Source organism: Stegostoma tigrinum, chromosome 39, assembly GCF_030684315.1.
Source record: "Stegostoma tigrinum isolate sSteTig4 chromosome 39, sSteTig4.hap1, whole genome shotgun sequence".
NCBI lineage: Eukaryota > Metazoa > Chordata > Chondrichthyes > Orectolobiformes > Stegostomatidae > Stegostoma > Stegostoma tigrinum.
Genome location: NC_081392.1, coordinates 17,365,723 through 17,390,327, shown reverse-complemented (window position 1 = coordinate 17,390,327; position 24,605 = coordinate 17,365,723). Strand labels below are relative to the sequence as shown.

General features: G+C 45.4%; 1 protein-coding gene across 10 annotated transcripts in view; it reads left to right on the top strand.

Moving 5' to 3' along the window:
- Nucleotides 1-24,605, top strand: part of ccdc9 (coiled-coil domain containing 9) — a 45,928-nt gene extending 21,323 nt beyond the window's left edge. For 8 of the 10 annotated variants that reach the window (XM_048522444.2, XM_048522442.2, XM_048522438.2 and 5 more), the window contains 6 exons: nt 4,631-4,675; nt 5,937-6,042; nt 12,624-12,693; nt 16,445-16,955; nt 17,529-17,765; nt 19,186-22,004. In XM_048522444.2, coding sequence (XP_048378401.2) covers nt 4,631-4,675; nt 5,937-6,042; nt 12,624-12,693; nt 16,445-16,955; nt 17,529-17,765; nt 19,186-19,322 — 1,106 coding nt within the window. In that variant the 3' untranslated portion in view covers nt 19,323-22,004. Of the gene's footprint in view, nt 1-4,630; nt 4,676-5,936; nt 6,043-12,623; nt 12,694-16,444; nt 16,956-17,528; nt 17,766-19,185; nt 22,005-24,157 lie in introns of those variants that run through there. The other 2 variants (XM_048522447.2, XM_048522446.2) reach the window with 2 other exon arrangements.

Here is a 24,605-nt window from a genome sequence, read left to right as displayed (position 1 = left end):
TCAACTGATTTTCTGTATGTAGAATATACAGCACAGAAACAGACCATTTGGCCCAGACAGTCTATGCTGGTGCTTGAGTCAATAACTGTGAAGCTGGAAAAGCATAGCAGGTCAGACAGCATCTGAGGAGGAGGAAAGTCACGTTTCAGGGCCGAAACCCTTTGTCAGGACTGGGGAGGGGAGGCCAAAAGTAAATAGCGGGAGGAGGCTGGTGCTGGGGGAAGAGTAGGTGAGATACTGATAGGTAGGTGCAGGTAGGGAGCTGTTGTGATTGGTCAATGGGAAGGGTGGAGTGGATAGGTGAGTAGGAAGATGGACAGGGTTAGGTCAGTTAGGGAGGCGAGGGTAGGGGGCAGGGGGTGCTGGATGTGGAGTAAGAACATAGAACATAGAACAGTACAGCACAGAACAGGCCCTTCAGCCCACAATGTTGTGCCGACCATTGATCCTCATGTATGCACCCTCAAATTTCTGTGACCATATACATGTCCAGCAGTCTCTTAAATGACCCCAATGACCTTGCTTCCACAACTGCTGCTGGCAACGCATTCCATGCTCTCACAACTCTCTGCGTAAAGAACCTGCCTCTGACATCCCCTCTATACTTTCCACCAACCAGCTTAAAACTATGACCCCTCGTGCTAGCCATTTCTGCCCTGGGAAATAGTCTCTGGCTATCAACTCTATCTATGCCTCTCATTATCTTGTATACCTCAATTAGGTCCCCTCTCCTCCTCCTTTTCTCCAATGAAAAGAGACCGAGCTCAGTCAACCTCTCTTCATAAGATAAGCCCTCCAGTCCAGGCAGCATCCTGGTAAACCTCCTCTGAACCCTCTCCAAAGCATCCACATCTTTCCTATAATAGGGCGCCCAGAACTGGACGCAGTATTCCAAGTGCGGTCTAACCAAAGTTTTATAGAGCTGCAACAAGATCTCACGACTCTTAAACTCAATCCCCCTGTTAATGAAAGCCAAAACACCATATGCTTTCTTAACAACCCTGTCCACTTGGGTGGCCATTTTAAGGGATCTATGTATCTGCACACCAAGATCCCTCTGTTCCTCCACGCTGCCAAGAATCCTATCCTTAATCCTGTACTCAGCTTTCAAATGCGACCTTCCAAAATGCATCACCTCGCATTTATCCAGGTTGAACTCCATCTGCCACCTCTCAGCCCATCTCTGCATCCTGTCAATGTCCCGCTGCAGCCTACAACAGCCCTCTACACTGTCAACGACACCTCCGACCTTTGTGTCGTCTGCAAACTTGCTGACCCATCCTTCAATTCCCTCGTCCAAGTCATTAATAAAAATTACAAACAGTAGAGGCCCAAGGACAGAGCCCTGTGGAACTCCACTCACCACTGACTTCCAGGCAGAATATTTTCCTTCTACTACCACTCGCTGTCTTCTGTTGGCCAGCCAATTCTGTATCCAAGCAGCTAAGTTCCCCTGTATCCCATTCCTCCTGACCTTCTGAATGAGCCTACCATGGGGAACCTTATCAAATGCCTTACTGAAGTCCATATACACCACATCCACAGCTCGACCCTCATCAACCTTTCTAGTCACATCCTCAAAAAACTCGATAAGGTTTGTAAGGCATGACCTACCCCTCACAAAGCCGTGTTGACTGTATTTGATCAAGCCATGCTCTTCCAGATGGTCATAAATCTTATCCCTCAGAATCCTTTCTAACACCTTGCAGACGACAGACGTGAGACTTACCGGTCTATAATTGCCGGGGATTTCCCTATTTCCTTTCTTGAGGAGAGGAATTACATTTGCCTCTCTCCAGTCCTCAGGTACGACTCCAGTGGAGAGCGAGGATGCAAAGATCTTCGCAAGTGGCGAAGCAATTGCATTTCTCGCTTCCCAAAGCAGCCGAGGACAAATCTGATCCGGGCCTGGCGACTTGTCAATCTTAATGTTTGACAAAATTTTCAGCACATCGGCTTCGTCTATCTCTATCCATTCCAGCATGCACACCTGCTCTTCAAAGGTTTCATTCACTACAAAAGGCTGGGGCTGGAGGGAATATGAAGCTGGTGAAGTCAATATTGAGGCCATTGGGCTGTAAGCTCCCGGGGCAAAATATCAGGTGTTGTTCCTCCAGTTTACATTTGGCCTCACTCTGACAGTGGGAGGAGGCCGAGGATGGACATGTCACCCGGGAGTAGGAGGAGGAGTTAAAAATAGATGGCAAATGGAAGAGTTTGACTTTTGCTCCTCAGATCCTGTCTGACCTTTTCCAGCCTCAAATTTATTGAGTCTGGCATCCAGCATCTGCAGTCCTTACTGTCTCTGAGTATGCTGGTGCTTGTGCACCATTTGAGCCTCCTCCCATCTTTTATCATCTGAATCATTCATTGTCACCCTCTCCTCCACTCTCCTCTCCCTCTATAGGTTTACCAGGATGCTCAGGTTCAAATCCTGCCTGCTCCAGAGGTGTATAATAACATCCCTAAGCAGGTTGATTAGAAAAATAGGTTTGCCTAGTATCCCTTAGATGCATCTACGTTATTCAAAAGACCTTGCATGAGACTGATAGTTTCATTTGCCTGTCCCTGGTGCTGCAAGATCTCTGCTTCTGAAATTGAAATTGCTGTGAATCTAATTATTTCCTCTCCTCCATATGACATTGTTTGGAATTATAAGGGAATAATGTTTGCCAGAGCTCGTTCCTGTCACTGCATCAATTTGATAGCATCTTGGTGTCTTCCTGTGTGGCCCTTGTTAGCATTGTTACCAGCTTTGTGCCAGGTTTCTGCACCCAGTGGGGGAGACAGTAGTGTGTGGTAATGGCACTGGGCTATTGATCCTCGGCATCAGAATGTTACTGTGAGGGATGATCGCACTGTGGTGTCTTTTAGAATGCAAATTTTATTATGAATATAAACGAAAATTGAAATTGAAAGTTGGAATAGTGAGTAATATTGACGGTGCCAGTTATTACTAATTGTTGTAAAGATGCATCAGGTTCACTAATGTCCCTTAGGGAAGGAAATCTGCTATCCTTACCTGGTCTGGCATACATGTAACTCCAGACCCACAGCAATGCAGTCGATACTTAACTACCCTCTGAAATGACAGCTGGCCGAACAAGGACTGGTAACAAATGCTGGCTTTGCCAGTGACAGCCGCATCTGACTGAAAGATATTTTAAAAATTGGGTGTCAAATTAAGCTTCCTTCCCCAGGAGTTACAATTAACACTTATTCCCCAGCACAGATGAGGCCACCTTTATCAGCAGGCTCTTCTTGGGTTCAAATCTAGGGGAACAGACTGTCAAAAGCAGTATCCAGAGCAGCCTCCTGCTTTGAGAAGAGTTCAGATCGATTTCCCTTGTTTCACAAGAGTGCTGACTTTTTCATCGCGCTCTCGTTCGCGCTCTCTCTCTGTGTCGCGCTCGCCCGCCCCCTCTGTGTCGCGCTCGCCCGCCCCCTCTGTGTCGCGCTCGCCCGCCCCCTCTGTGTCGCGCTCGCCCGCCCCCTCTGTGTCGCGCTCGCCCGCCCCCTCTGTGTCGCGCTCGCCCGCCCCCTCTGTGTCGCGCTCGCCCGCCCCCTCTGTGTCGCGCTCGCCCGCCCCCTCTGTGTCGCGCTCGCCCGCCCCCTCTGTGTCTCTCACCAGGGATGCTGGTGATCAGATGAAGCATTTAAAACCCAGGACCTGTCCATCCGCTGTGATAAATGGATCTGGTAGATTCCATTTCCACTGTTTCAAAGGCAGACATGCAGAATTCTCCTCCATGTTCTGTCTTAACCCCTTTTGTAGGGGATAGAATGTGACTCCTTAAAACCAAGTCAGGTTGGATTTTCAAATGAAAGTGCTGTCACATTTGCATGGACTTTGGACTTTAGATTTTATTAACACCTGTACTCAAGCGGAGGATTACAGTGCTAAGTGACTAATATCACTACACATGGCGTCATCTTAGGTACCAAAGTACCTAGGCACAAAAAAATCTTGGGTGCAAAGTAGGAGAGGTGATGGCCTAGTGGTATTATCGCTAGCCTATTCATTCAGAGACCCAGATAACATTCTGGGGACCAGGGCTCGAATCCCGCCATGGCAGATGTTGGAATTTGAATTCAACAAAATATCTGGGATTAAGAATCTAATGATGACCGTGAATCCATTGCTAATTGTTGGAAAAGCCCATTTGGCTCGCTAATCTCTTTTAAAGATGGAAACTGCCATCCTTACCTGGTCTGGCCTACATGTGACTCCAGACCCACACCAATGTGGCTGACTCTCAACTGTCCTCTCGGCAATAAATGCTGCCTGGCCAGCAACGCCCTCATCCTGTAAATGAATAAAGAAAAAAAGAAAAGTAGGAGAAAGAAGAGTTTAGAAAGTTAGGCACTTACTTTGTAAAATTGTAGAAAAGTAAAGAAATAGATAATAGTTTACATTAAAGTGGTTTAGGGAACACTGATGTTGGGCAAGATACTATAGCAGTACAAATTTTGTGTTATGCATTTGTGTTGGGCAGTTAGACCATCTGAACCACTTCAGCATTGGCTTCCACACTTCTGCAATATTGTTTTACATATTTGTGCTCATTATGTTCTCTTGTCTCTCTCTTTCTTCCTATTCGTGCATTTTTGGCTATCTTTTCGACTGTAGGAATGAGGAATTTTAAGAGATTAAATCTGACTGCCAAGCACACAGGTTTGCTACGTTGCTCTCCTGCATGTGTTCAGTTTGTGTTTGCGAATTCTGACATTTGCCCACTTTTATTTGAGTTAGCCCTGGCACTGGGTACACCCTCACCTGAGGTGTGATGGCAGTGGGTTCACTGATCGCTTCAGACACTTGAGCACAAAGTCTAGCCTGACATTTCAGTCAAGTCCAGGGGAGGTGCCAACACTTTCGGTGGTGCCTGGATGAACCTTCGGGCTAAACTGAAGCCCCCATCTGCGGTGAGATAAGGTTGTGAGAACTTGCAGTACTCATTTCCCAAATTCTGACAGCAACTACACTTTACAGCAAGTGAAACGCTTTTATTAATGGTTTGGGGAACGCAGAATCATTGAGGATTACAACCTGGAAACAGGCCCTTCAGCCCAACATATCCGTGCTGCCCAGGTTTCATATTTGAACTAGTCCCATCTGCCTGCATTTGCTGTGTATCCCTGTCGACCTATACCATCTGTGTACCTGTCCAAATGTTTAAATGACCAATTTGTCCTCACCTCCACCACTGAGGATGTGCAGTGTGTTGCAGAAATGTAAATATATCTGTTTTTACACTGAAATCTTGGCCTAGATTATCAACTTAATCCTGGAGTGAGATTTGAACCCATGACCTTGTGACAGTTCCAGAGTTTCCATCAACTAAGTCCAGCTGACCCTCTGCTATATTTCTGAGAAACTATACAATTGCTTGTATGTCCACTTCCTTCGAAAGAGTTGTGCCTCTGGTCCTCAGAAATGGATGTTTAGGTTCGGTGGGTTGGACATGGGGAAATGAATGGGGAAGCGAATGAGTCGGGGTGGGGTGCTCTTCGGAGGGGCGGTGTGGGCTTGTTGGGTTGAATGGCCTGTTTTCCACACTGTAGGGATTGGACAAAAAAAAGCGTTAAGCAGGGGGCTGCACTAGCAGACAATAAAGTGCAACTAGGAGTTTCCAGAAAGCATGCTATGTGCTGTTGCAGAGCAACTAAACCCCACCAATGGCCAATTGAGAAACAAAATGTAAAGCTGTGACTGGTCAGAGTTGAATTTTAGGGGTGGGGAATGCTGGGTTTTTTGAATCATTGGCGGGTGTGGCTGTTTTGGGTTTTGGGCAGGGGTTTGGGTTTGTGGCGGGGGAGGATGTTTGGCCTTGCGAGTGCAGGAGTGTGAGTGGGGTTTGTATTTTGGTTTTTGACGTCTTGTTAACAGTGAGGGGGAGCTGTTCAGCTCGTAACGCCCTCCGATCCTGTTCCAGATGACCGCCGCCCTCCAAAGCTGCCAACAATTTCAGACTACATTCCTGCAGCCAAAACTAAGGATCTCAAGAGAGGGAGAGAGAAACGGGAAAATAAAAGTTACAAGTAGGTAAAGCATTTGCGGTCTTGTCTAATAAAACATTCTGCACTACCCTTTTGAGCTTCCTAAACCAGGACAAACTCCTTCTAACTGTGATTGGACCTGATTTAACTCAACGCCATTAGAAGGTGTAATAAAAGCAGGAGTTGCTGGAGAAACTCAGCAGCTCTGGCAGCGTCTGTGGAGAGAGAAACAGAGTTAACGTTTCGGGTCCAGTGACCCTCCTTCAGAACCATTTCCATTAAATGGTGACTGCATTGCCTGTGGATTGGGAGCAGGGAGCCTCTACAAAGACAGGATCTGACCAGGAGTCCTGCTGAAAAGTGCTCAAGTGCAAATGACAGCACAGCCACAGGCACTTTGGCCCATCTGTGCTGTACTTGTAATTCTGTTCCATGCGGGTTCCCAGGGCTGCATTTATGGAGTTCTCTGATTTGGTGAAGACCAATAAACTAGTTCCAGCAGAGCAACAGTGCCTGCCATTGATCCCTCTGTGGTAAACCTTGATTATGCTCCAAAATTTAGTTTGAGGTCACATGGATCATTGAGTCATACAACATGGAAACAGACCCTTTGATCCAACCAATCCATGCCGACCAAGTTTCCCAAACTAGTCCCACTTGCCTGCATCTGTCCCATAATCCTCTAAACCCTTCCTACTCATATACCTGTCCAAATGTCTTTTAAATGTTGTAATTGTAACTGCATCTTCCACTTCTGGCATTTCACGTACGCACCATTGTCTCTGTGGAAAAAGCTGCCCCTTGGGGCCCTTTTAAATCTTTCGCTGCTCCCCTAAAAAAAAAGCCCCTCATTTTGAACTCCCCCTACCCTAGAGAAAAGACCTTTGCCATTCTTGGCAGCTGAGAGTGTGGGATGGTCAGTGTTAACCTGGCTTTTAAAAATTATAAGGGCCATGGGTAGGGTGGCTAATCAGATTCTCTTTGCCAGGGTGGAAATGCCGAGTACTAGGGGACAAGGGTTTAAGGTGGGAGGGGGGGGAAAAGTTTAAAGATGATATGCAAGAGCAGGTTTTGTAGGGCGAGGGTGGTAAGTCCCTGGAGCACACCGCCAGGGGAGGTGGTAGAAACAGGCACAATATCTGCATTTATACAGACACATGATTGGGCAGGGAATCGAGGGATAGGGACCATATGAAGTCAGGTGGGATTAGTTTAGAATAGCATCATGTACAGCAGAGACGGTGGGCCGAAGGGCCTGTTCTTATGCTGTACTGTTCTAGTCAAGAAAGATGGAAGCTGGTGTACAGCAGCCAATTGCCTGCTAGCTGCTCCCTTTCTGAAGGGAAGAGGACTGTGCACCAACAGCCCAGGTGCTACAGAACCTCACCGTTGGGAAGTGTCGGGTTTTTTTTTCATTTATTCATGGGATGAAGGTGTCACTGGCTAGACTGGCATTTATTGCCCATCCCTAATTTCCCAGCAGGTGGTTCAAACTCAACCACGTTGCTGCAGGCCTGGAGTCACATGTAGTCCAGACCAGATAAGGATGCTGTTTCTTTTCCTAAGGGACATTGGTGAACCAGGTGGTTTTATCCCCTAACGATTTACAATGGTTTTGTGGTAACTATTATATTTTTGATTCCACTGTTTTTTTTTTACACCGTGGTGGAGATGAGACCCAGGCCCCAAACCTACCTGGGTCTCTGTAAACGTGGCCTGGTGGTATTATCACTAGACTATATCATCGCCCGTAAAGTTGTGTTCCTCAAGAGAGAAATCCCAGTGTCTCAGTGGATTGGTAAATAGCATAGGGTCTAGTTACTTGGAAATCTCAAACAGGTTTAAAACAAACAGACAGACAGACTTGTTCACCATTACTGAAGAACTTGCGTAAACGCCTGTACTCCTCACAACTGTGCTGGCATATTCACCTTCTAAAGCAACACCACCACACAGAAAGGGTTAAATCGGATACCAGTCAGGCTCTGCATTAGTGGTTAGGGCTTTCGACACTCCTGAGGGTGTTTTGAATTGTGGTGCAGATTCGAAGGGCTGAATGACCTACTCTTGCTCCTATCCTCTGTGGAAGAGGAAATGTTTAGTCGGAGTTCCTAGCCTTGAGTCACAGCTGCTACTCGGAGGGGGGATTTTTTTCTACCCCCTGGAATCTTAATCAACCTTAATCAACAAGTGTCTAAAGCTACATTGATGTGCTGGAAATCTTGGCAAACATTAAGATTGATAAGTCCCCAGGGCCAGACCAGATTTATCCTAGGTTGCTCCGGGAAGCAAGAAAGGAGGTTGCTAAGCTGCTGGAGAAGATCTTTGCTTCCTCACTCTCCACGGGAGTCGTACCGAAAGATTAGAGGGAGGCAAATGTTATTCCTCTTTTCAAGAAAGGGAATAGGGAAATCCCTGGAAATTACAGACCAGTCAGTCTTACGTCTGTGGTCAGCAAGGTTTTGGAAAGAATTCTGAGGGATAGGATTTATGACTATTTGGAAAAGCATAGTGTGATTAAAGGGAGTCAGCATGGCTTTGTGAGGGGAAGGTCATGCCTTACAAATCTTATTGAGTTCTTTGAGGAAGTCACGAGATAGAGTCGAACAGTGGATGTGGTGTACATGGACTTCAGCAAGGCATTTGATAAGGTTCCCCATGGCAGGCTATTCATAAAGTCAGGAGGTATGGGATACAGCGTGATTTGGCTGACAGGAGGCAGAGAGAGGTTGTAGATGGTATGTATTCTGCCTGGAGGTCAGTGCTGAGTGGTGTCCCACAGGGCTCTGTTCTTGGGCCTCTGCTCTTTGTAGTTTTTATAAATGACTTGGTTGAGGAGGTTGAGAGGTGGGTTAGTATGTTTGCTGATGACACAAAGGTTGGAGGTGCCGTTGATAGTATCGAGGGCTATTGCAGGCTTCAGCAAGACATTGACAGAATGCAGAGCTGGGCTGAGAAATGGCAGATGGAGTTCAACCTGGATAAATGCGAAGTGATGCATTTTGGAAGGTCGAATTTAAATGCTGAATATAGGATTAAAGGCAGGATTCTCAGCAGTGTGGAGGAACAGCGGGATCTTGGTGTTCAAGTGCATAGCTCCCTCCAAGTTGCCACCCAAGTGGATAAGGTTGTTAAGAAAGCATATGGTGTTTTGGCTTTCATTAACAGGGGGATCGAGTTTAAGAGCCGCGAGGTTATGCTGCAGCTCTACAAAACCCTGGTGAGACCACACTTGGAATATTGTGTCCAGTTCTGGTCACCCTATTATAGGAAAGATGTGGAGGCTTTGGAGAGGGTGCAAAGGAGGTTTACCAGGATGCTGCCTGGACTGGAGGGCTTGTCTTACGAGGAGAGGTTGACTGAGCTCGGACTTTTCTCCCTGGAGAGAAGGAGGAAGAGAGGTGACCTGATCGAGGTGTCCAAGGTAATGAGGCATGGATAGAGTCGATAGCCAGAGACTTTTCCCCAGGGCAGGATTGACTGCCACGAGGGGTCATAGTTTTAAGGTGTTAGGAGGAAGGTACAGAGGAGAGGTCAGAGGGAGGTTCTTCACCCAGAGAGTTGTGAGCACATGGAATAGTTTACCAGTGGTAGTCGTGGAAGTGGAGTCATTAGTGACATTTAAGCGACTGCTGGACATGCACATGGACAGCAGTGAATTGAGGGGATTGTAGGTTAGGTTATTTTATTTTTGGATTAGGATTAATCCACGGCACAACATCGTGGGCCGAAGGGCCTGTACTGTGCTGTACTTTTCTATGTTCTATGTACATCTTCCCCTATCACTGTTAGAGATGCAAGTCCCTTTTAAGTGTCAACTAAAACAGCTTCAGGGTTGTTTCAGATCAGCTGATGCTCATTGGAGTTTGTATTTACAAGTTCTTTTTGTCTGCTCTTCCATCTCTATTTTGGTTTAACCATTTACTCCCCTCACCATTCCCCACTTTTTTGATGGGCGGCATTGCCAGTAATGCAGTCAGAAGTCACACAACACCAGGTTATAGTCCAACAGATTCATTTAAAATCACAAACTTTTGGAGCATTGCTCTTCCGTCAGGTGAAGTCACTTCAAATTTCTGATGAACCTGTTGGACTGCAATCTGGTGTCTTGTGACTTCTGACTTGCATGGAATCCCTACAGTGTGGAAACAGGCCATTCGGCTCAACAAGTCCGCACTGAGCCTGCAAAGAGCATTGCACCCAGACCCATCTCCCTGCCCTTTCCCTGTAACCCTACATTTCCCATGGCTAACACACCTAACCTATACGTCCCTGAATGGTGTAGAGCAGTTTAGCATGGCCAATCCACCCTAAAAGGCAAATGAAATTTTGTCTGCCAATGCTAGAGGGATGGAGTTTAAAAACAGGGAGGCTATGCTGCAGCTGTATAGGGTCCTGGTGAGGCCACACTTGGAATAGTGTGTGCAGACTACTTGAGAAGAGATATACTAGCACTGGAGAGGGTGTAGAGGAGATTTACTCAGTTGATTCCAGATTTGAGAGGGTTGGATTATGAGGAGAGACTGAATAGACTGGATTATACTCCATTGGAATTCAGAAGAATGAGGGGAGATCCTATGGAAACATATAAGATTATGAAGGGAATAGATAAGGTGGAGGCAGGGAGGTTGTTTCCGCTAGCAGGTGAAACTAGGACTGGAGGGCGTGGCCTCAAAATAAAGGGAAACAGATGCAGGACCAAGGTCAGGAGGAACTTCTTCACCCAAAGGGTTGTGAATCTGTGGAATTCCCTGCTCAGTGAAGCAGTTGAAGCTACCTCACTGTTTTCAAGGCAAGGCTAGATAACTTGTTGAACAGTAAAGGAATTAAGGGTTATGGTGAGTGGGCGGGTAAGTGGAGCTGAGTCTCAGAAAGATCAGCCATGGTCTAATTAAATGGCAGGGCAGGCTCGAGGGTCTGGATGGCCTACTCCTGCTCCTAGTTCTTATGTTCCTACTAAACTGCACACCTTTGGGCTGTGGCAGGAAACTAGAGCACCCAGCAGAAACCCATGCAGACACAGGGAGAATGTCTGTGTGGAGTTTGCCCAGCCTCCAAAGGACAGAATTAAACCTGGCTCCCTGCCACTGGGAAGCAGCTGTACTAACCACTGAGCCACTGTGCCACCCCAAGCTTTGGGAACTGCAGTCCAACTCCAGCACCTCGACATCTTGGCTGTAATGGGCTTTACTTGTAAATATCTGATTGGCTAGGCAGGTGGTAGTTAAAAGGAAAAATGGAGGGGGGAGAGAAGAGTTATGGTGATTTTGATGGTGGGAAAGTCACTCAGTTTTGTGTGTGTGAGGGAGAGAGGGAGATAGTTAGGAAGGAAGGAAGAAAGAACACGTCGTAGAGGGTAAAAAAGGGAAAAGAGAGAATTATTTATCTCTCTACCCCCCCCCCCTCACTGATGGTTTACATTACTCTTAACAGACAGCACAAATAAATTGGAGAATGAGGTAATAAATAAAACAAAAACCATAAGTGATTCGGTGATGGCATTAAAAATAAACTGTTCAGTCTTTGAACAGTTCTGGATATAAAACAGAAAGAGCTGGGTGGAATTTCCCCTTTCAACTTCATTTTGATTTGTTCTGTCTCTCGCGCGGCCCACCTTTCACTCACTCTCGGTGTCTTCACACTGCCCTGATGGGTAAATCAGAAACAAGGGTGAGTCAGTGGTGGAATTGATACTGTTCAGTGATGCATACAAGGCATCTCTGGTTGTTTATTTAAAAAAAATTATCTGCATTCTTAGGCCTCTTGTGGCAGAATGATAGTGTCCCTACCTCTGAGTCAGGAGGACCAGGTTCAAGTGCTACCTGTTCCAGAGGTGTGTTATAATAGCTTCTAGTCAACCTGTTCTGATATATCTTTTTTTTTAAAAATAAAGAGGTGGATTCTTAAGGCTTAATGGGGCAGTGGTAGGGTCCCTGTCTTTGAAGAGCAGGTCTGGACATGCATCACAGCATGGTTGAACACATTGGTCTCAAAAAAGCAATGTTCTTCCCCAGTGGGAAACTGTTTTCTGGTTACTGGAAAGGATCTCGGAGGAAAAGGTGAAAGCTGGTGCTGAACCGTAGATTTCTAGTAAAGTCTTTCATTTTTTTTAGATTCCCTACAGTGTGGAAACAGGCCCTTCGGCCCAACAAGTCCACACCGGCCCTTGGAGCATCCCACCCAGACCCCTCCCCCTATAACCCACACACCCCTGAACACTACGGGCAACTTAGCATGGCCAATCCACCTAGCCTGCACATCTTTGGACTGTGGGAGGAAACCCATACAGACACGGGGAGAACGTGCAAACTCCACACAGACAGTTACCCGAGGCTGGAATCGAACCCGGGTCCCTGGCGCTGTGAGGCTGCACTGAGCCACCGTGCCTTGTTAAGTCTCTGAAAATCTTTTATTGCATAATTTAACATATGAAGATTGATCTGTTAAACATGACTCATGATTTGTCAGCGAAGGATTTAGAAGTGAAAAGAGTTCCTATGGTATAAAACAGAAACTGCCGGGAGAGGGAAGTAGGGGGAATGGATTTTTTGTTTCCACAGCTCCCTGCATGTATTGGCTTTGTGTGTTTTGATGTTGAAATGTGTTCCGTTCTTTCTCTGCAGCATGCACGACAATCGATGGGAAATGCGTGAAGCCGAACGTGAGCAGAAGCAAATAGTTGAACAGCAAAAGGTGGGGCTGCGGTGGCAGGATTGTCTTACGGTTCCAGTTGTACAAAGATATGATGGGATGCAACCCAGGCCAATTACCAGCAGTCTAACTTTTGTCAAGATTCAAAGAAATGGGGATGTACTTGTGTAGGGGGGATATCCTATATTTTCAGAAGGTTTTAGCACAGAAGAAGGCCATTCAGCCTCATGTCTGTGTTGGGCCTCTGCCAAAGCAACTGGCTTAGCCACACCTTATCCCGAAAGCTTTCTATTATTAATATGTACAGTGACTGGGGATGGAAAGTTAACACAGAGGGAGTGAGCTGACTGAGCAGGGTCTAGGAGCACCATGAGCGAGCACAAGCAGCACAGAGGAACAAAGTGTAGACTCCCTGTGAAAGGAGCACATCGGGAGTGAGGTGGGACATGGCCAAAATCAAAGGTGAGGTAGCAGACATTGCTCAGATGAGCGGGGCACAGAGAAGCCAGTGGAATCTGGGTTGGAAGGTGGAGATTCTGATGAGAATTGTGGAATCCATAGAGTGTGGAAGCAGGCCATTTGGCCCATCAAGTCCGCGCAGACCCACCCAAGATATATTTAAAAACATAAAGATTAGGAGCGTGAATAGGCCATGCAGCCCCTGTTCTGCCATTAAGTAAGCTCCTGGCTAATTTGCAGTGGTCTTATATTCCACTTCCCCATCTGCACCATGACTCTAGACTCTCTTGTTGATCAAAAATCTGTCTAACCTCAGCCTTGAGTATATCCAAAGAACCAACCTCCACTGCTGTTGAGGGAAGAGAGTTCAAACGATTAACCAAACCCCTTGAGAGAAGAAATTTATTCTTCCCTCAGTCTACAATGGGAGATGATTGATTATTTTGCATCTGTGTCCCCAGCTGTAGTTTCCCCCACATCTTCTTGAAGTTTATCTTGTCAAACCGCCTCAAATTTATAAAAACCAAAAGAACTGCGGATGCTGTAAATCAGGAACAAAAACAAAGCTGCTGGAAAAGCTCAGCAGGTCTGGCAGCATCTGAGGAGGAGAAAACAGAGTTAACATTTTGGGCCCGGTGACTCTTCCTCAGAACTTGCACCTCAAATTTATGTTCCAATAAAATCACTTTTTTTCATTCTTTTAAACTCCAGTGAATAAAGAGCTAGTTCTCCTGAGACAGATCCCTCATCCTTGCAATCAGACAAGTGAATTTTCTGCTTCCAAGGCAAGTATGTCCCTTTTTAAGCGAGGAGACCAAAACTGAAAACAGTGCTCCAGGTGTGGCCTTCATAAAGGGCAGTTGGAATGACCAGTGAACTCATTTTGCAAGTGTCCTTGCAAATAATGGCCATACAATGGGCAGTTCTTGGAGCCTGGCCCCTTGCCCAGTCCATGGTGAAATAATGACCTGAACTGTGGTGTATGGCCAATCCAATGAGGACACTCCCCTAACGGAGACAGGGGCCACAACCTTCTCATCATTGAGATGTATAACACAGAAACCCTTCTTTCAGTCCAACTCGTCCGTACCGACCAGATATCCTATATTAATCCAGTCCCACTTGCCAGCATTTGTCCCATATCCCTCTAAACCCTTCCTATTCACGTACCTATTCCAATGCCTTTTAAATGTTGTAACTGTACCAGCCTCCACCACTTCCTCTGGCAGCTCGTTCCATGCAAACACCACCCTCTGTGTGAAAAAGTTGCCCCTTGGATCCCTTTTAAATCTTTCCCTTTTTCACCTTAAACCTATGCCCGTCTAGTTTTGGACTCCCCTACCCCTCAGATAAAGGCCATATCTATTCACCCTATCCATGCCCCTGATGATTTTATAAATATCAATAGGGTTCACCATGGAGTGCTCCAGGGAAAATAGCTCTAGCCTCTCCCTCGTAGAAGTGGAATGGAGTGTTATATGTGGATGTGGAAATTCACCTCTTGTTACTGAGGGCTGTGGCGTTAAGGTGTAACTGACAGAAAGTAATTGAAATTGTAATAAGAGCAGAAAATGGAACAGAGGGTTGGCTGAGAAGCACAGATGTCTGTGTGCACCCAACTGTCGGTAAATGGCTTCGTTCAACATTCAAACATGTAGCCAGTATCTATTAAAAATGCGAGGCTGAGAAAGTGGGTTTGCTCGGTCAGAATCTGATATGTAGGTATGCGTTGTACTCCCCTTTGCAAGTTTAATACTTAATATGGCCTTAATAGTATTGTTGCTGGGCTGTTATTCAGAGACCCAGGTAAAATTCTGGGGACGCAGGTTCAAATCCTGCCACAGCGGCAGTGGAGTTTGAATTCAATTTTTAAAATTGAGAGACTAATAACAACCGTGAATCAATTGTAGGAAAAACCTATCTGGTTTGCCAATGCTTTAGGAAAGGAAACTGTCATCCTTACCTGGTCTGGTCTACATGTGACTCCAGACCCACGGCAATGTGGTTGCCTGTTAACTGCTGTCTGGGCAATTTGGGATGGGCAATAAATGCTGCCTGGCCAGCGATGCCCACATCCTGTGAATGATGTTGTGGTTGGTTGGCTCACCGAGCTGGTTATTTGTTGCACAGATGTTTCATTACCCTGCTTGGTAACATCCTCAGTGCAGCCTCTGGTGAAGCGTCTGTGTGCTTTCCCGCCTAGTTTTTAAACTCTGGGGTTCGTTGCTACGGATTGCCTCACTTCCAGGTTTCCTCCGGAGTGGAATGTACGTAGGGTCAAGTTCCATGTTCCATGCTTCCAGGAATTCTTGTGCTTGTCTCTGCCTAGCCTGTCCCAGGCTCTTGGTGTTGTCCCAGTTGAAGCTATGGTTCTCATTGTCCATGCGGGACTGCAGCAACATGGAACTACACCAATAGGGGGAGGATAATGGATATCCAAAGAACTGGGTCAGGAGATGCCTACGGGAACAGCATCAGATGAATTCTACAAGCCCCGACACACTCATCACACCAACCTACATCAGGAACACGTCAGAACTGCCCGCAAGACTCCTATGACCGCTGGGCATCAGAGTGGCACACAAGCTCGCATCAACCCTACGACAGGTGCTCAGCCAAACTAAAGACCCATTCCCCACCATGGACAGGACCAAAGTCACCTACAAGATCCCCTGCAGAGATTGTGAGAAACACTACGTCGGACAAACAGGAAGGAAACTAATAGCAAGAGGGCATGAACACCAACTGGCTACAAAAAGACACAACCAGTACTCACTCACTCTCAATCCACGTGGACAGGGAGAACCACCACTTCAACTGGGACAACCCCAAGATCCTGGTACAGGCTAGGCAGAGACAGGCACGAGAATTCCTAGAAGCATGGAACTCCACGAAGCAGGCTATTGATAAACACATTGTACTCGACCCCATATGCATTCCAGTACGGAGGAAACCTGGAAGTGAGGCAATCCATCGCAACGGACCCCAGAGTAAAACCAAGTGGGAAAACACACCGACGCTTCATCAGAGGCTGCGCTGAGGATGCTACCCAGCATGAATTTAAAAACATGTAAGAAACTTGGAACCCCTAACCTGAGTTAAGTGTATATCTCATTTTGGGGGTGGTGGAGTGACACAGTGGCTCAGTGGTAGGCATTGTTGCCTCAAAGCGCCAGGAACCCAGGTTTGATTCCACCCTTGACTGACCTGATGGGCTAAATGGCCTGCTTCCACACTGTAGGGATTCTGAGGTTTGATAAAGTGTGTTCAGGTTGTGTTGCCTTGTGAAACACTAAGGAGCTGACAAATTCTCCTCTTTGTTTGATCATTGCAGGAAGAGGAGCTTAAAAAACCTGCTCAAGTTCGGAGCGAGGAGAAGGTGGATGTGGGTGAACCTCCCGCAGATGATGAGGTGGATGATGAAGATGAATGGGAAGATGCTAGTGATGATGAGGAGGAAATAGTGGGGGAAGATGTGTCGGACAGTGAGGATGAACTGAAGGAGACAAAGGAGCTTGAGGAGAATGAGAAGAAAGATGTTGCAGGAATAACGGAGGAAGTGGCGAAGGGAGCTGAGATGGTGCAGTCCCCCAGCCGAAGCCCGGAGGTCAGTGCCGAAGAGCAACAAGCTAGGAAGTCAAGAGAAACACCCAAACTTCACATTCCTCCTAATGATGTGACTGTGCAGCCTAAGGAATCCGAATGCAAGCCACTGAGTCCGTTCTCACTCTATGAGTACCACCCGGTGAAGGACTGGGCGGAGGAAATGGAAACAACATCACCAAGAACCAGTTTGGAGCAGAATCCCTTGCAAGCAGTTAATACCACAAAGGAGGAGCAGAAAGGTAAGATTTGGTTCTTCGAGGCGGCTGAGTACAATAGTAACTCTCTTTTTTAACTTGTACCTTTCTTATTAAACTTGCCTTAAACCAAATGAGCAACTCCCACGTCCTGGGCAGTACATTGTGTCAACTGTTTGAAACGGGAGACAGCTGCCTGGAAACAATTTCATAATGTCTCAACATTCCATTCTCTTCACATTTTCGCCTCCCCCCTCACCCCACTTCACCGAAGCCACCAGGTGTTAGAACTGAAGTCAGGATGCCCCCTTACCCATGCTTTTGCCGAGAAGACTCTTGAGCTGAAATCTGAGATAACAAAGTGTGGAGCTGGATGAGCACAGCAGGCCCAGCAGCATCTCAGGAGCACAAAAGCTGACGTTTCGGGCCTAGACCCTTCATCAGAGAGCTAAAATCTACTTCATTTCTGGGGACCAGCCCCCCCCCCCCCCCCCCCCCCCCCCCCCCATGGGATGAAACTCTTTTAATATGCCCCAGAAATCTCCTCCTGACCTGGGCCTTCGGTCTCCCAAGCAGGGTAGTTCAGTTTGACTTAACAAGCGGTGCTTTTGTTTGCAGTGGAGGTCCTGTCTGGGGACATCCCCGTCGCCGATGAGTTGGATTTAGAGGCAGGCAAGGAGCAGGAGGCAGTGACAGAGCAGGTATCTCTGCAGAACGTCAGTGGAAGCAGTAATCCTGCTGATGAAATCCTGAAAGAGCAAGAGGAACTGGAGATTGAAAAGACCAGAGACACTGCCACCATTGTGGTTACAGCAGAAAAGCAGCTTGAACAGCCGGTCATCAATCAGCAAACAGGTTGGTGGGTTATGTGCACTCCTGTTACATCTGCAGTTGAAATTACAAGCCTTGGCCAATTTCCTTCTGATTCTATGCTGTGTGATGATAATTCCTGCTTTTAGAGATACCTTCTATGGATCTGTTTCCACACACCTGTCTTTGGGAGTTTCATGTATGCTTTGAAAATTATCCTAATTTTTTTTGTCCTCTTCCTTGTTTAACAGACCACATGTTGAACTGGGCAGCAAAATACCCTCAGAAATTCACATTGTAAATGTAGTTTAGTGCCAACACCAGTTTCTACCTTTTCCCTTACGAGCCCTTTCCCTGTCCAGAAACCAATTGAGAAGAACTCAGCTCTCTCTCGATCTTTCAATAGAACAAATTAACCAAATTGAACCAACTTTAAAAAACAACAGACCATTAAGGACACAAATTTAGAAATTTGCAGAAATTCTCAGACGGAAGCCTCAAACCCATGACTACTTCCATCTCAAGGGACAAGGACAGCAGATACGTGGGAACACCACCCCCTGCAGGTTCTGCTTGAAGCCCCTCAGTATCCTGACTTGGATATATGTCGCCGCTCCTTTGGTGTCAAAATCCCGGAATTCCCTACATTGTGGGCCACCTTATGGCAGGAGGACTGCAGCGGTTCAAGAAGGCAACTCGACCCACTTTCTCAAGGGTAACTAAGGATGGGCTATAAATACTGGCCCCAGCTGGCAAAGCCTGTGTCCCACAAATGAATAAATAAAAGTTTAAAAGAAGCTTTAAATTTGAAATCAAAATCTTGGGATAATCACACACCCCAGACCCTGTGGTGGGCATTTGTCTCACACAGTCTGAATGTGCCATGCTCCCTTGCCAAGCATACCTGGGCACAGTCATAACCTGTGATAAAGGGCCAGGCAGTTCTGAGCTATGACCCAGAACTCGCTGCCTGGGCTATTGTTAGTCACTTCTGTTAGGCCGGGGTAGACCCAACTTACCCACTTCCCAAAGCACGCCAGATGAAAAAATGGATTTTAAGAAAAGAAAGCTAATCAGTTCAAGCATGTTATGACAAGGTAGAGCTTGAATCTACATGTTCTAACCCAGACGCAGGGGAATCTATCACCATACTACAAGACTGTGTGCCAAGAATCCTCCACCAATTAAACAAGACACCGAATCAATAAATTGCTGCAGACACTGCACACCAAGTTCGGTATAATAATAACAAAAGACTAACGAAGGAGGGGACTAAATCAAAATTGTATTGGAGGAGGTGATAATGCACTTCAACCCTATAGAGCCCACCTCTCCCTGAGAGCGCCTGAAACTTCATACTTTGTTCTCTTTCATGTTCAGTCCTTAAACTGTAATGTTGCTTGCAAAATGGCCATTTACAAATGCTGTTGCCTTTTTGTTAAAAATATATTTTTCTGTCTTAAAGGGGATGTTTTGGAATCAGCCACAAGGACAGCACAGAGGACAGATTGTGTGGAAGGAAATGAGCCCAGCTCAGGTGCTGTTAAAATCACTAGCTACGAGACAGTTTGCTTTCATAAAGCTCCTCTGACTCTGGGCTAAGCTCACCCTTGAGCGTGCTGTCTAACCTCCAAGCCTTGCTTAATCAGACTAGACAATGCACTTAACAGCTCTAGCCTCTTACAGGCCTGAGCAAAGGACAAGCACTAACCAGCTCCACGATACTAACATCACTATCCCAGCCGCTGAAGTACTGGGTGGAGGGACTGGGACTCGGTTTGAGACAGAACTCAAGACTGTTACTCTGAACAGTGACTCCTGCTGTCCACTCTTCTTCAAATCTGTTCTCTCTCCCTCTGCACTGTCTCAGGAAAAAATGGCCTGCACCTGTTTCAGCTCTCTGCCCTTTCCTGCACTTCTTTCGTATCGCTGAACAAGGGAAATTTTCGAAGAAATGACTGCGGTTTCTGTCTTTTGGTGTTAGCCACCCATGTGTTTGATTTTTGGATGTTTGGATCTCTCATTGTAAATAAGCCAGATAACTAATTTTGAACTTTTTTTTTACTCTACGGTGAGAAATAGCCTGGTGTTATTGTCAAAACAAATGTGCAATTTGAACTATGATCCTCTTTACCTTGCCCTCATCCTCTCTTCAGTCCAATTTTGATCTTGACTACAAGGTGACTGAGCCCTACTGGAAGTGGCACACGGGAGAAGCTATTTAAAGCCATGGACGCATTGGGCCACAATATCCGTAGAGAACGCTAGAAACTTGTAAATGAATTTACCCTTTGTGTTTTTGTTAGGATCAGGCAGTCAAACTTGGAATAGTCGATAAATGTTTACTATTGGTGTTTTTTTTCCTGTCCTTTATCAATTGTAGTTTCACTTTTTTTTAGCTGCAAAGTTGTTCCAGTCATTTTTTTTAGATATGTCCAGGAAGTTTGTCTTGTTGTGTACACAGATGTAGACTTTTTATACATATTTTGCGCCCTCTTATGCCATGCTATATGAACACAGAGGTACTAATGGTGTAATGACTCAAACTGTATTGTTCTTGAATTTTCCATCAAATGTAGTGTTTACCAGACACAGTAGTTTTTAATCCATTGCGGGGTTTGCTGATGCCCAAGATATTTTTCATCCTTGCCACCATTTGGGCCTCGCCCAGGCACTCACTCGTTTTAATAGATTTTCACTATTACTATCCAGTGTTCCTGATCTCCATACTATTCTATCACCGCAGACTACTACATAGACTAGGGGCAGCACGGTGGCTCAGTGGTTAGCACTGCAGCCTCACAGCGCCAGGGACCTGGTTTCGATTCCAGCCTCGGGCGACTGTCTGTGTGGACTTTGCATGTTCTCTCCATGTCTGCATGGGTTTCCTCTGGGTGCTCCAGTTTTTACACTCAGTCCAAAGATGTGCAGGTTAGTTGGATTGGCAGTGCTAAATTGCCCCATAGTGTCCAGCAATGTGCAGTCTAGGTGAGTTAGCCATAGGAAATGCAGGGGTTACAGGAATAGGGTAGGGGAGTGAGTCTGGTGGAATGCTGTGATTGCAGATGCTGGAAGTCCAAGTTGGTAAAATGTGGAGCTGGAGAACACAGCAGGTCAGACAGCATCAGAGTAGGAAAGTTGACATTTTGAGTCAGGACCTTTTTCATCTCTGACCTGCCATGCTCCTCCAACTGCACATTTGCTGTTTGGAGGATCAGTGTGGACTAGATGGGCTGAATGGCCTGCTTCTTTGCATAGAATCTATGAAGGGGCATGCGTTTGTGTAACACCCCTTTGTCCTTTGCAACTAGTAAGGTAACTTTTTTGAAGTGTAGATACTGTTTACAATGCAGCAAACAGCTAATTCATGCAGTCCAAACTCAAGATTCAGTTATTTTAAGTTTATTAACTTTAGTGATCATCAAGGAATAAAGATAGGCCACCTTACTGGGAAGTGCATTTCTACAGAATAATGCCCTGAGGTATATTGCATTTCTCTGGAAGGCCAACCAGGGTGCCTCATTTTAGCATCACTTGCACGAGGTAGCACGCCACAGTGCAGAACTCCCTCAGTATGACACTGGTGTGTCAATCGCTGGGGCGGGACTTGAACACATGACCTTCTGAGCCACAGATACACTGTGTGGTAGTGCTTGAGATTTATTTAGTTTGTGTAGTGCTCACCTGTGAGCGGTTGCTAAGATTTGACAGGAGGGCAGAGCTGGTTGCTACATTCAATGCAGAATTTCTGATTCCCATCCAGGAAATATTAATGTGAATGCAGGTGGTATTAGGACTCCAAATGGGGACTGGACCAGAACTGACTATTAATATCCCAATTTGTTGACAGTTAAGGGTTTAATATTATCCACAAAAGAGTTTTTTCAGTCTCATCAGTATTAACTGCACAGCCAAAAGTAAAGAATTAAGTGTAAGACATGGAATATTTTTGTATTTTTTAATCTTAAAATCTATATGACTCCCATTGGGTGGGAGGCATTGTTACACTGGGGTTGTGGGAATATGGGTCTCTGGTATATTGGATAAAATTGTCAACAGTCACACAGACAACTTTGTAAAGCTTCTGGATGTTTTAAGGAAAATTTTTTTTTTCAAGCATTTCAGATGTTGAATTTATAAATATATAGTCTTTGTATGTTAGACAGATCGTGTAGTAACTTTTTAAAATGCAACATTGGTACCAGTGGGTCACCATGCTGAAATAAGACCAGGGAGGTTTTGGCTCACAACTCTACTGCTTTCTTCATTTTATACTCTTCCCCCGCCCCCCCCCCCCCCCCCACCCCCCCGGTCAATTGATATCAATAAATGAATGTTAACAAAGTGCTTAACTGCACCAATGTGACAAATGCACTAATGTGGCATTTCTTGATCTGTTTATCTAAATGAATTCACTCAGCAAGTAAGTGTGAAATCAAGGTTTCTGTCTGGGCCTCGAAATATTGCATCGTGTTTAAATGAGCTTGTCTATTTGTATTGCTGTTGAACTGTATTCTTAGGGTGTATTTACTACAATTGACGGTCCAAAGGTGGATTTGTATTTTCTCAACAAATGGGCAAGAATATTAAAAAAAATCTTCTTGTTCCAAAATATCTCTCTACTTGAGGTTTTCAATCAAGTCATTTCTTCTGTCTTAGCCAGACAGTAGAAAGGAAATGCACGGGAAGTGTTTGATATTTTGTCTTAGTGACCGTTGTCGTGTAAACTTTAGCATTCAGCATCCATAGGCCGTTTGTTATAAACGTGCCGTCCCAGTCGAGCCTGATATCCTTTATGTGCAAACCTTAATACACAGTTACCAAATCGTGATCAGGAGCCTACACATAGGCTTGAGGGGCTGAATGGCCATGTCCTATTCCATCAGTTTTTTTAGATCAGGGCTGGTGTATATTTTGTCTCTGTCTGCATGCCTTTGTTCCATAACCCTTACTACCTAACAAAAGCCCACTGTATAACCTTGGTAAGTTGCTGTGGCAGCTAGTCATAACTGTGCTTAGTAATTTTCAAGAAGCCGGATACACACGGCTATTCCTTTAAAAGGGGGCCATGAGAGGTTAGTTTGAGCCATCCTGCTTTTAGGGCTGGGCAAATGGATCAATTGACCTTTACCTGCCTGTTATTCTCAGGTGGGTGCTGTACACTTACTCTGCGTGCTGTGTATCGAGGTGGGGAGGGGATCACTTGCACTATCCAGAAATGTTTTGAATTTGCTCTCGACAGCTTAAGAGTAATAGTCACTCTGATCCAGGTTTCTGCTTTCGTAGTATGTGAAGCTCAGAGGAGACGCTACTTTGTAGGGAGGCTGGTGAACTGTTGCAGTGCAAGACTGAGTAAGGGCAGACTTTAATGGAAATAGTCAACTGATAAAGTCTATTGTAGAGTATGTGGGGAAGATCTATATCAATTATATGGGCTTGGTGTTAATGAGGCTCCTTCAGTTAAAAGGGAAGGGATCCTGGATCTTATTTTCATTCCAGCAATCATGAGCTTGGTTTTTGAAGATATCATGGAATACGATCAGGGAAGCAGCAGGAGAGTGAAGTTGAGACAGAAGATGAGCCGTAATTTCATTGAGCAGACACAAGGGGTCTGAATAGCCTATACTTGGGAATTTTCTATAAGCTCAATTACATTTTGTACTGAACATCATTAGCAGAGGATGGTTTCGATCCATCGACTTCTGTGCCGCTCTCTGATGAAGGGTCTAGGCCCGAAACGTCAGCTTTTATGCTCCTGAGATGCTGCTGGGCCTGCTGTGTTCATCCAGCCTCACATTTTATTATCTTACATTTTATTATCTTACATTTTGTACTGTTTGTTTTGGAAGCTGGTTACAAGCAGGGTGATTAATTGACTGAAGTACTCAGCAAATTCTAAAGGCTTATAAAAGATTATGAATTATTTTTTACTTTTCAATATGGTAACAGCTTTGGAGCTACAGCGCAATGTGTGGGAAGTGTCTGAGGGACTTCTCACAAAGATTCACAAGAGAATGAATGGTGTAGAAGTTCAAAGCACTCCAAGTGAAATATCATAAAATATTATTCACAGATACAACTGACAGAATAAAGAAGCATGGATTAAAACTAGCAAAAGATAAGTTTAATAAGTGGCTGGTGGTTTCATACTGTGATGGTTCGGAATATAATCGAAATCTACAATCCTTCAAATAAATTCACATGATGGGGATATGTCTCTTCATTCAAGAAGGATAGACTGTAAAAGCCAGTGCATTTTCTGAAAGGGATCTACGGTGTGTGTGTGTGTGTGTTGGGAAATGGTAGGTGATGAAAATCTTCACCATAAATGGAGTTTGGAGTTTGAATTTTCTGTGACAGTTAATGGGATAATCTGAAATGGAGCCATTCTCCTGTTTTTATGTTTTCTGCTAAACCTATATCCATCTTATTTACAGGTTGAGTAAGACCACTGGAATGGAGACCTTCATCTCAGCTGGAATATTGCTTCTATCTGCACGTGGGAAGATAATTAATGTACCAAAAAACTGCCATTTAATGAGTTCAGAACTGGTCGGAGCAGAGGCTCTGGAAATCTGATTGGTGTAGGAAATTACTGGCCCTCAGGTTGAAGGGTCATATTAAAATTCTTGAATTGTCAGCAGGAATGACTACAATTTTTACACCAAAAGGTTTTGAGAACTGTGTATGTGTATATTCAAGTGGTTGCAAATGAAATGGCAGCTTCCTCAACCATAAAATTGAACAACTTGGGTTTAAAGGGTCCTGCCTTTTGCTGTGGGAGCAGAGACAATAGGTTGAATGTTATTTTTGCAACACTAAATAATGCATTATATCTCAATAATTATAATAAACATGTTCTGGATCAAATTACATTTTATTGAA